The sequence below is a fragment of the Leptopilina heterotoma genome, unplaced genomic scaffold (assembly GCF_015476425.1).
Source record: "Leptopilina heterotoma isolate Lh14 unplaced genomic scaffold, ASM1547642v1 Lhet_38, whole genome shotgun sequence".
Lineage (NCBI taxonomy): Eukaryota > Metazoa > Arthropoda > Insecta > Hymenoptera > Figitidae > Leptopilina > Leptopilina heterotoma.
The window spans coordinates 655298-668328 of NW_025111054.1; the positions used below are offsets into that span (position 1 = coordinate 655298).

The 13031-nt window shown below is 23.4% G+C and overlaps 1 protein-coding gene across 1 annotated transcript; it reads left to right on the forward strand.

Moving 5' to 3' along the window:
• The first annotated feature begins 2326 nt into the window (after positions 1 to 2326).
• LOC122505862 (cyclin-A2) lies at positions 2327 to 12671 on the forward strand. Its single transcript, XM_043617724.1, has 6 exons — positions 2327 to 2756; positions 4014 to 4517; positions 7246 to 7469; positions 7843 to 8047; positions 8140 to 8387; positions 11666 to 12671. Exons 1-6 carry the CDS (start codon positions 2592 to 2594, stop codon positions 11739 to 11741), a joined length of 1422 nt encoding a protein of 473 aa, XP_043473659.1. The 5' UTR covers positions 2327 to 2591; the 3' UTR covers positions 11742 to 12671.
• Positions 12672 to 13031: the final 360 nt, after the last annotated feature.

The window sequence follows — 13031 nt, forward strand, 5'->3', positions numbered from 1 at the left end:
GTTTAAGGGTGCACTCCCACGTAAAAGTAGAAAATAATGAGTGCAAGAGAGATAATCGATAGCACTATCTTTTTCACTCTCATGAAATTCTGCTTTCGGTTTTACCAATTTTTTATTTATTTTATTTATTTAAGTAAATAAATAAATTATTTATTTAAGTAAATAAATAAATTATTTATTTAAAGTAAATATATAAATTAGTGCCAGGGAAGGCACTAATTTCACGAAGTTTGCTTACCTTCTATAGTCTAAATAAGGGAGCATTTACACCTTCGGTGAAAATTTCCAGAACGGAAAATTTTTCATTGGAGTAAGAAAGACAGACTGTATGTCTATCTCTTTTACTCCAGTGTAAATTTTCCGTTCTAGACAATTTTTACAGAAGGTGTAAATGCTCCCTAACCAGCCAATAGAAAAGCAGAATTCCGTTGGAATTATTGACATGAACTATAAAGAATATAGAAAGTGGGCCTTTCCTGAAATTCCTGATCAAACCGGAAGGAAAGCATAATTTAGGGGTGCTACCCTCTGTACCAAAAACATAAGTTCGAATGCTCATTATGCCGAATTTACAATTTAGAAATGACCAGATACGCGAATCCTCAATAACCTAAATTGTATATTGAATGAAATTCAAAAGTAGGGAATAATCATTTGATATATTCTGCATATGGAGAATATTATTTTAAACTAATTCTTTTTTTCCACAATTTGAAATTATTGCAATTTTTATTTTTGGAATTTCCACTTTACCTACATTTTAATAGATCGAAACGTAAAATATCAGAATTGACATTTAATTGAAATATGATGGAGAATAAATATATATTCACTGAATAAAAAGATTAAATAATTATTAAATGTTTGAATTTAATAAAAACATATTGTTCAAAAGTTACAGTGCGAATTGTACAGAATATATATTAATAAGAAATATAATTTGGCAGAATGTCGATTCGATCGATTTTATATTTGCAAGAAATTCAATTTGACAGAATATCAATTTATAAGAAACACGTTTTCGTAGAACTTTAACTTGTCAGAATTGTAATTTTGTAGAATATTAATATTGGCAAATCTAATTTTGGTAGAAATCTGCTTTATCAGAATGATCACATGTTCGAATCCTCAAAAGTTAGAATTCCATTTTTACCGAAAATGGATTCCACATAAATATTTGGCGCAAATTTTAAAATTCTGATTTCTGATTGGTCGATTTTAAAATTTGCGCCAAATATTTATGTGGAATCCATTTTCGGTAAAAATGGAATTCTAACTTTTGAGGATTCGAACATGTGATCATTCTGATAAAGCAGATTTCTACCAAAATTAGATTTGCCAATATTAATATTCTACAAAATTACAATTCTGACAAGTTAAAGTTCTACGAAAACGTGTTTCTTATAAATTGATATTCTGTCAAATTGAATTTCTTGCAAATATAAAATCGATCGAATCGACATTCTGCCAAATTATATTTCTTATTAATATATATTCTGTACAATTCGCACTGTAACTTTTGAACAATATGTTTTTATTAAATTCAAACATTTAATAATTATTTAATCTTTTTATTCAGTGAATATATATTTATTCTCCATCATATTTCAATTAAATGTCAATTCTGATATTTTACGTTTCGATCTATTAAAATGTAGGTAAAGTGGAAATTCCAAAAATAAAAATTGCAATAATTTCAAATTGTGGAAAAAAAGAATTAGTTTAAAATAATATTCTCCATATGCAGAATATATCAAATGATTATTCCCTACTTTTGAATTTCATTCAATATACAATTTAGGTTATTGAGGATTCGCGTATCTGGTCATTTCTAAATTGTAAATTCGGCATAATGAGCATTCGAACTTATGTTTTTGGTACAGAGAGTAGCACCCCATAATTTATATGAGATAGAACGAATGCAATTTCTATTCTTTTTCCTTGAATGCACGGCATTTGCAATTCTATTTTCTAAGCACAATAGATTTATCTATAATTATTATAAATATTTTCACATAAAATCAAAAATAATAAATAATTCTGTTCTTTTTTATTCCGAGATAAAAACAACACACACATTTAAGCTTTATACATTCCCAACCCTGATGGTAACTTTCATCATTTTCATGAATACATAGAAACATTTTTTGATAGATTTCAGAACATATGTTGATAAGCTCATTGCGCATGTGACTGCAGTGCTCCCATTGGTCGTCAACTCCCGCATATTTGTTTCCCGTTGGCTCATAGGTCAATTTTAAAGAAAGCTTGTTGTCAACTGCCAGTGTAGGCAAGAAGGTTGGGCTTTAGTTATATGGAGTCGTTTGTTTGAAATTAAACGGCCAACGTGTGCTGCGGATAAAAGAGTTTGTTTGGTGTTCGGAAAGCACCGAAGTATCCTCTCCTTTCCCTCTCATTTTTTTTTTCAGAGAAAATGTCTCAATAAATAATTACACAAAAATTTTCCTCTCTTGTACAAACTATATTATTACGCGAAACGTCAAAAAAAAATTCGGTCTTCCAAAAATATCAAGGAGTCAGTTGAATTATAATTTTTCCGTGTAATAGCAGTGAACAAAAAATATAAAATCATGGCTACTATTCGTGTACATGAGGATCAGGAAAATCGCGTTATCGCTGATATTCGACGACAGGGCAAGGAAAATGCTTCGGTGCCACTACAAAATCAAAATCAACAACAAAAACGAGCTGTACTTGGAGTCTTACAAAATAATTGTTCACGAGCATCAAAACCGGTGAGTATTTTTTCTCTTTCTCTCTCACACTCGCTTATTTTCTTAATTCTTTTCCGTTTGTCGGTAGAATTTTACCTTTTCAAGGACGCTTATGATCATTTATCCTGTTTATTTGTAGATTTTCTTCTAATTTTGTTTATATTTTCCTTCGAAAAGCATAATTTTTCTCTAATATTTTTCCGACGCTTCCTTTTTGAAAAGGGGGGGAAAAAATTGTTTGGGAATATTTTTTTGACCGTTTTGCTTCGTTAACCCTGAATTTTAAATTCACTCCCATTTTTGGTAAAATTAGCATTGTCTTTAGACGCCTTGTGCGTTATTTATTATCTCGCTTCGTTCGATCGGAAAATAAATTCCACTCAAGCTCCCAATTTTAACAGGGGAATTTTTCTAACGAAGTTTTTTTAAACCGTTAAATATAAAATAAAACGAAAATAATATTTAAATAAAATTTTACGAGAATTTAAATTGTTAAAACAAAATCAAAGTTGGAATTTTTACTTTTTAATATTTTTTATAATTTCTCTATCGAAAAATATATTAACATAATTTTACTTAAATATATTCAAGTCATGCGCAATAAGTTTATTTTATATTCTTAGTTTTAATTATTTTCTATTAATTAATTTGTATATTTATTTATTTGAATTGTATTTTCTTCATTTTTAATTTTTATTTTATAAAAAACTCCAATATTCCATTTTTTTAATTATTCTTTTCCTTTTTAAATAAATTTTCATTATGTCCCTAAAGTTTTTAAAGTTAAAGTTCAAATAAACGATATTTTTTATTATTTTTTAATTTATTTTTTTATAAACAAAATTATTTCATTAAAAAGATTAATTCTTAACTAGGAAAATGTTCAATTTTAATTGTTTTTCTTTTTTGTATAAAAATATTGAAAAATATTAAAAAAGAAAAAACTTTTGTTCATTTGAACGTTCAAAACTTTAGAACCTCTCATTATTTTATAAAAAATAATTTTTAGTTATTTAGTTATTTTATATTAAAAAAAATTTTTAATATCAAGTATTTTAATTCCTTTTTTGGAATTATTTGATTAATTTTGGTATTATTTGATTAATTTTGAAATTATTTGATTAATTTTGAAATTATTTGATTAATTCTGAAATTATTTGATTAATTTTGAAGTTATTCGATTAATTTTGAAATTATTTGATTAATTTTTGAATTATTTTATTAATTTTTGAATTATTTTATTAATTTTAAAATAATTTCGTTTTTTTTTAAATTTAGGAAAATTGCAAGGATGAAAAGTCGAAGGGAAAAAATTATATTCCAATTAATTATGAACAGCAATTTCATGTCTGCGATGATAGAAAGGAAGACACAATGTTCCAAATTTATGAGGATAAATTACAAGAAGAGACGTCTGTTGCATTGCGCGAGACAAATGAGGGTAAAGAATTGAAAATAAAACATGTAAGTGAGCAAGTGACAACGATAAAAGTTGAAAAGGAAAAGCCAACATTGCAAGTGAGTCCAACTCCAATTAACAAGATTGTCACGAGTACAATTCAAATTCATCATGATGATAATGATAATGATAATGATGATGATGATTTAAAAAAAGATAATGTCGAATGTCCAATGTCACTTGAAAAATCGATTTCATCATTTTCCGATTCATTGAAAAAGGATAGCCGAACAAAAGCCGAAATTAATAAGGCAATTAGAACAAATTTCTTTGAAGTCAATGAATATCGGGCTGATATTTACAATTATCTAAGGAGTGCTGAGGTAAAGAGAAAATCAAATTTTTCATTTTTAATAATTGCAATTAATTACATGGATCACAGTTAGTCCCCTTTTCCTTTTTTATATCCCCTTAAATTATTAAAATCCCCTAAAACACCTAAAATTATACATTTTCTTTCCTTTTTCCACGATTTTTTTTACTTATTCTCCTTTTTTTCCCTTTTCCCCTTTTTTATCCCCTTAAATTATTAAAATCCACTAAAACACCTAAAATTATCAATTTTCTTCCCTTTATCCCTGACTTTTAAGAAAAACTTGTAAAAATTGTCGTTTTTTGTAAGTTAGAAAAATTTTTAGTTATGTTTGAAGATAAAAAGTTTTACTTTTCGCAAACTTTGGAAAAATTTTAGATTTTCAAACATTAAAATTAACTATTAAAAATTATTTTTAAGTAAATTTTATGCACTATTTTTAAAGTAAATTTTTCTATTTTTTATATAAGAAAATTGTCGTTGAAAATAGTCAAAGTTGTTCTGGAAATAACAATTTTTAATATTAATTTTTTTTTGAAGAAAATTTTCCCAATACTTAAGTTAACTTTACTAATTTTTTTCTAAAAATTTTAATGAAAATTTTGATTAAAAATTCAGAGAAAGTTACAAACACTACAGAAAAAGATTAAAAAAATCATAATTATTATGACTTTTTTAAAAACTTTTTTCGACTATTTTAAAAAAATGCTAATTTTTGCGAATATAGCAACAAAATACCAAATTTTTAGTATAAAATGCAACTTATTTCGATTTTTATAGTGTGAAAAATAATCAGACAAATCTTTAAAAATTATTTTAAATATATTTGAAATTTTGTAAAATTGAATTGGAAATTATTGATTTTTTTCAAGTATTTTAATGCAATTTTTGAAAATCATCTTTTGAAGAATTTTAATAACATGAAAAATGAAAATAATGAAATAATTATATGAAAATAATTAAATTCTGAAAAATATTAGCTAATGAAAAATCTGCAATTGTAAATTTAAAAATGAAAATTAATGAAAATTATCTTCTAAAACTTATATTAAAATATTTTTAAAAGAAGTAATTATCAAAATTTTTTAAGTTTAATTTTTTTTAAATTCAATTATTTGCAATATTTTCAATTACGTATTTCCGAAAATTCAAACACGTACAAAAAATAATAACTTTACATTTTTTAGAATTATTTTTATATTTTGGAAAAAATAATAAGGTTGAGAATTTTTAATTAAATTTTTTAAAAAAATTAATTAGTTTTTTTCAAGTTATTCAAAAAATTCTTTTAAGAAATTCAATAATTTTTGAAAATTACATTAAATATTTAAAAAAAACTCATTCTTGGAATTGTTTTACTATTATTTTTTAAAATTCATTTACCTTCGAAAAAAGTAAATTAAAGATTTTAACAATTTATAAGAAATTTTACTTTTTTAGACTTATTAAAATTTCGGAGAAATCGTGATCATATTTATAATTAAAATTCTTCCAAAGTTTGATTATTTTTTCCATATTTTTCAAAAATTTAATTATTATCAGGGTGGCCACATGTAAAGTCAGTAAAGTCAGGGAAATGTCAGGGAAAAAATATTTTGTCAGTAAAGTCAGGGAAATGTCAGGAAAAAAATTTTTTGTCAGTAAAGTCAGGGAAATGTCAGGAAAAATTTTTTTGTCAGGGCAATTAAAGAAGAAGGGAAATGTCAGGAAAAAAAATTTTTTGTCAGTAAAGTCAGGGAAATGTCAGGAAAAATTTTTTTGTCAGGGCAATTAAAGAAATTAAGACTGTCATGCAATACATTTTTTGCTCTAAACAAAAAAATTTTTGTCAGGGAAATTCGTTGTTATGTCAGTAAAATGTCAGGGAAATTGATAAAGTCAATCTTGCGGCCACCCTGATTATTTAACGATTTTGCCAAATTTTGATTATTCAATTATTATCTTCCCAAAATTAATTAGAAATTTTTTTTTTAGTTTAACTTTAAAAAATTTAAAATTATTATAAAAAATTGAATTTTTGTATTTAAATTTATTGAATTCTCGAGAAACTTTTTGAAAATTATTAAAAATAATTGATTTAGAGAAGAAGTTTAGTTAAAAATTATAGAAAATAATTCAATTTTAAAAGAGTTACATTTGTAATTTCTAGAAATTGTTAAATTTCAGAAGGTTTTTAATTAGAATTTTTTTAATTTTATTTCTCGTGGAAAAACAAATCTAAAGTATTTAAGAATTTATTTAACAAAATTATTCAAGTTTTGAATAATTAAATTTAGAAATCAGTGAAATTTCAAAATTTCAAGATATTTAGATAAATTTTACTGCGAAACAAAAATTCTTCAAAATATGTGCAAAAGATAAATACCAAAAGACGCTTTATTTTTACCTCGAAATAAACTAATTCAATCAAAAAAAAATTTATGTTTGAAAGTTGACGCATTTATTTTTGATAGTTTAAAATAAAACTGAAGGTCAACTTAATCAGTTATAACTCACTTTTTTATACTTTCTTCTTTTTTATCGAAATTTACATTATTTATATTTATTTATAACAATTTTATGGTTAGATCACGATTTTCAATTTCAGATAAAAATTGAAACTTATTGTATTCTATATAACTATTCAGTATATTAATTTATTTTATAGATTTTAATAAATATTCTATAAATATTTTATATTATTAATTTTGATGAACAAGAATGCCTAAAAATTAAAAAAAAAAACATTTTTCTCGTAGACTGTGCACAGACCAAAAGCTGGATACATGAAGAAGCAGCCAGACATTACTCATTTAATGCGTTCAATATTGGTCGATTGGTTAGTTGAAGTCGCTGAGGAATATCGATTACAAAGCGAGACCCTTTACCTCGCTGTTTCTTATATTGATCGATTTCTTTCCTATATGAGTGTCGTTAGAGCAAAACTACAACTTGTTGGCACCGCCGCAATGTTTATCGCATCGTGAGTATATATTTAAAAAAACAATTTTCCAATTTCACCATTTTTCCAACAACAATAAATTCTTTCATACTTAAAGTTACAAGAAATTAGTTCGTTTTTCAAGACGAACAAGTTGGGATAGGTCCAATTTTAAGTGTTTTAACTTTTTTATTTTTTCTAAAACTGTCATAATTATAATAACAATTAGTGATAATAATAATAATAATAATAATAATAATAATAATAATAATAATAATAATAATAATAATAATAATAATAATAATAATAATAATAATAATAATAATAATAATGATAATAATAATAGCAGCAATAATAATTAATGATAATATTAATAGTAATGATAATAATAACAGAATATATAAAATATTTACAGAAAATACGAGGAGATTTATCCACCAGATGTTGGTGAATTTGTTTTCATCACTGACGATACATACTCAAAGAAGCAAGTTTTGAGAATGGAACACTTAATTCTTCGAGTGTTGTCTTTTGATCTTACTGTACCCACTCCGCTTTCATTTCTTATGGAATATTGCACGAGCAATAATCTCTCTGAAAAGAGTCAATTTTTAGCAATGGTCAGTTCAAATTTTCTTTATATTCTTTCATCAGATTTATTTTTATTAAAAAAATGTAAAGAAAAAAATTTTAATTTTCGTAATATTTTCAGTACTTATGTGAATTATCATTGCTGGAAGCGGATCCATATTTGCATTTCTTGCCAAGTATTTTAGCAGCGTCGTCCGTTTCATTGGCACGACACACTCTCAATGAAGAAGTCTGGCCTCATGAATTGGAACTCTCCTCTGGCTACAGTTTACAGGATCTGAAAGCCTGTATTATATGCTTGCAGCGCACCTTCAACAATGCCAACAACCTACAGCAGCAAGCAATTCAAGAAAAATATAAAAGCAGCAAGTGAGTATTTTACACAATTACTTTTTTATTCATTTATTAAAATAGTGAGTAATAAAGTAGACGAATGCATTCGGACAAGTGGATTTTAATATTAAATTTCCCTGTTTCGAAATTAATAGGATTTTCTCTTCAAGAAGGAAAAATAATTAGAAAATACATAAATAAAATAGAAAACAGTAATGAATATACACATGAAGACGTTAAATAACATTTATAAAAAATACAATTAGGTATACAGGCTTCACAGTGCCCCTCAAAAGTATTTTAGGGGAAATACGGGACTGAAAATTAAAAAATCCCTGACTTTTCCCTGATTTCCAAACACAAATTTGACTTTTTTCCTGACCCTAAAGAATATTCTGATTCACTCTCAAAATTATTAGATACTCAAAAAAAATGTTCAATTACATTTATTTACAAATTTCTTTAAAAGTAAAATTATTCCAAAACATCAATAACTTCTTTTTTAAATAAATATTTAATCATTTTTTTCAATGGAATTAAGATGTTCAAAAATATCAAATTCAAACCTTTTCAAATTGAACAACTCATAAGAATATTATGAATCATAAAGATGACCGACTGACAAAATCATTAGTTTATTATTATAAGAATATTGTTACTGTAATTTCTTCAAAATTATTTGTATCATTTCAATTCAATTAACATTTTTTAGAATTTTTAACTAAAATTCTACTTTAAATCAATAACATCAATTAAACTTTTTCAAAAAAATTAATTCTACAAAATTGTTAGTTAAAAGTACGAAAAATAATAATTTAATCCTACGAGAAATCAATTTATTATTTAAATACAAAAATAAATAATATTGAATGTTTCTTAAAATTTAATTTTTACGAAGAATTATATTAACAACTTTTGAAAATATTTAATTTTTTTTTAAGAAATTTAATTACAATTTTAATTAAATTTGTTATATTAAAGAATTTTATAACAATTTTTGAAAATAATTGAAAACTTTTTGAAGAATTTTATTAAATTTTTAAAAAAAATATTAATTTGACAAAAATTAAGGTCCTGAAAACATTCTAAGTTATTAAATTTTTAAAAATAATTGAATTTCTAAGAAGAATTTAAATAATAATTTTTGAAAACAACTGAATTGATGAGAAGAATTTTTAAAAAAATTTTTGACAATAATTGACTTCTTGAGAAGAATTTTAAAAAAATTTTTTGACAATAATTTAATTTTTGAGAAGAATTTTCCTATCTATTTATAAAGATAATTTAATTCTTGACGAGAATTTTTTAAAAATTTTGAAAATAATTTAATTTCTGCAAAGTATTTTATTACTTTTCAAAAGAATTGAGTTCTTGTGATGAATATTGATATTTATCAAAATAATTGAATTTTGGAAAAGAATTTTATTAAAATTCCTTAGAATAATTGATTTTATGGGAATAATTTATGCGATTTTGTTGTTTATCAAGCTAATTGAATTCTTTTACAAAATTACTTAAAAATTTTTGAAAATGATTGATTTTCTGCGATGAATTAAATGTTATTTATGAAAATACTTGAATTATTGGAACGAATTATATTGTTTTATTGAATAATTGAATGTTTCTTAAAATTGAATTCTTTCCTCAAGTTTTAATAAAATTTTTAATAATAATTGCATTTTTCAAGGAATTTATTTAAAATTGTATTAAAAACATTTGAAATTCTGCGATGAAAATAATTGAATTCGTAAATGAAATTTTATTATTTATGAAAATAATTTAATCTTCTCGTAGAATTGTATCAACAAGTTTTTTCTATAATTAAATCTGTTGATAAATTTTATGAAAATAGTTAATATTTAAAAACATTGAATTGCGAAAAACTTTTAAAAATAATTGAAATGTTGCAAAGAATTTTATTTGAATTTTTGAAAATAATTGAATTTTTGGCGAAAAGTTTTGCTATTTACAAAAATAATTGAATTCTTGACGAGATATTCATTGAAAAATTAATTTCAAAAATTTATCAAAATTCAATTATTTTCAATATTTACAATTTTAATAAATTTTCACAAAAGAATTCAATTATTTAAAAAGAAATATTAATAACATTTGCCTCAAGAATTCAATTATTTTCAAAAGTAATAAAAATTTTTCGCAAAAATTCAATTATGTTCAAAAAATTTTTTTAAATTCTCGTCAAAATTTCAATTTTTTTTAAATAGTAACAATAAATTCTTCTCTAAAATTTAATTCTTTTTAAAAATTTTAATAAAATTCTTAGCAAAATTTGAATTATCAAAAATTTTCCTCATTTCAGATATTTTTAATATCTACTATTTTGATAAAATTTTCCAAAAGAATTTAATTATTTAAATCAAATTTTAATAAAAATTTCGCGGAAATCAAATTACTTACCAATTTTTTATAAATTTCTTCGCATTAATTCAATTATTTCAAAAATTTAAATAAAATTCTTCTTAAAATTCTATTATTTAAAAAAATTTTGACAAAATTTTTTTACAAGATTTAGTTAATAAAAGTGCAATTTTTATTTTAATAAAATTTTCCTATACAATTCAATTATTTTCAATACAATTCATCATTAGATTTCAATTATTTTCAATTTTTGAATGAAATTTCTCGATAAAATTTAATTATTTTAAAAAAGTTTTAAAAAATTCTGAGAAATTAAATTATTTAAAAAAAATTTAATAAAATTCTTCACAAGAAATTACTTATTTTCATAAAAATAATATTTTTCTTCGGAATTCAATTCTTTAAAAAAATGTTTAATAAAATTTTTTGCTAGAATTAAATTATTTTCATAAATAACAAAACTTATCGCAGAATTCAAATTAATACATTCTCATTTTTTATACAATTTTAAATACATAAACTGATAGAAAATTGCATTTATTCTTAAAATTACTTTTTAAATTCGCCGAAAGAATTCAATTATTTTTTCAAAAATTTTGATAAAATTCTTTATAAAAATTCAATTTTAAGAAATATTCAATTATTTAATAAATTATTTATCTTTCTATTTAAATAATTGAATTCTTGAAAAATTTTCTAATAAGAATTGATTAAAAAATGAATTTCACTTAAAACTTTAAATTATAATCGAATATTAAAAGCATTATAGCGTGAATTTTTAGAAAAGAAAAAGTCAGGGAAAAACAAAATTAAATTTTTGTGGCAACCCTGTAAATTGTTATTTTTCCAATATTTCAGTAAAAATCATAAATTTATATATGATTATTTCTGTCTTCATTTTTTAGCATTTAATTATTAATATATTTTTATTTTAGATTCGGACACGTGTCTCTTCTATTGCCAAGAAACAGTTCAGTGTTTGATTGTGAGGAAGATCTTGAAAGTGTCTAGCAGAAAATTAATTTCTAACTGCAAATCAAAGTAGTAACGAACCTCCGTGCAAGGAAAAGTCGTAATTAGACACCAGGAGGGGATTGAAGCAAGACTGACATGCCAATAAAATACCCTCGCGTCCTTGTGAAAAGCTAATTAAAAACGAAAAAAGAAAATTCAAAGGAAGACACACACACCCACACACACACACAAAACACATACACATATTTCACAAATACATCGGATTCAAATAATTACGCTGAAAAAGTGTTTCAAAAAAACGTATTCGCATCCTACGTTTTAAAAGGGGAAAGAAGAAGAAGAAGAAGAAAAAAAACAATTTTAACGTGTTTTCAGAGCCAATTGCTCTATATTGTCTCGCGTTATTTAAAAACTTATTAGCATCATTTTTTTATACTAGTTATAAACCATTTGTAATGCAATCTTTTTTTTAAAAAAAAAACTCTGCACGTCTTATTGATAATGTTGTGAGTACAAGGAATGAAGTTTCGAAGAAAGGGGAATTTCGATCGTTTTTATTTAGAGAAAGGAAAAAAATACAAAACAAATAAAAATGGAAAAGAAACGATCAAAACTCATTTCAAGGGGGAATGCTTGGAATGCTTTTTAAACAAATTTTTTTCCACTTTTTTTTTACTTTCGGATATACTTGTCCATTGTGATAAAATTACTGTCTTTTAGTGTTTTTAATTAAACTTTTTTGTCACGTTTTAACATTATTTTTTTTTCTATAAATTATTTTTTTTTCTGTATGTCAATTCGAAAATTCATTAGTTATTCAAGTAAACAAAAAAATATTGTTTGTTTAAAAAGAAAACTGATTAGAAAGAAAAGTAGACTTTTGATTTCATTATTTTTTTCCAGGAGAAAAGAAATTTTGAGCATAAAATTTGGAACGACACATTAAATTTGCAGTATAAAAAAAAATTGAAAACAATATTTAAAAATATAAAATTAAGACTGAATCGTTCGATACATTTTTTTTATGATTGATTTAAATTGCTCATTTTTGATTTAGATAAATTTGTCAACTAAAGGTTTACTTTTTGAAAGATTTAATATTTCTTCTTGGAAGAATAGTTTCTTTGGACTTTTCAAAATTTTCGTTTAAAGTGAAGCTGAATAAGAATGTTTTTAATTTTCACTTTTTATATAGGACTTGTCTGAAGAAATGAAAATTTGGTTTTCTTTTTTTCTTGTCTTCAATTTTTGATGTGTATTATTATTATTATTATTTTAAATATGAGCGAGAGAAAAAATTTAGAAAAAGGGAAATATTGTTTCTTT

What these genes read in the sequence shown, in the direction of transcription:
- LOC122505862 (XM_043617724.1), top strand. Translation starts at nt 2,592, where the DNA reads ATGGCTACTATTCGTGTACATGAGGATCAGGAAAATCGCGTTATCGCT. An exon ending in ATTATCTAAGGAGTGCTGAG is followed by an intron (nt 4,518 to 7,245) that starts GTAAAGAGAAAA and finishes TTTTTCTCGTAG; the next exon opens with ACTGTGCACAGACCAAAAGC. An exon ending in AGAGTCAATTTTTAGCAATG is followed by an intron (nt 8,048 to 8,139) that starts GTCAGTTCAAAT and finishes TAATATTTTCAG; the next exon opens with TACTTATGTGAATTATCATT.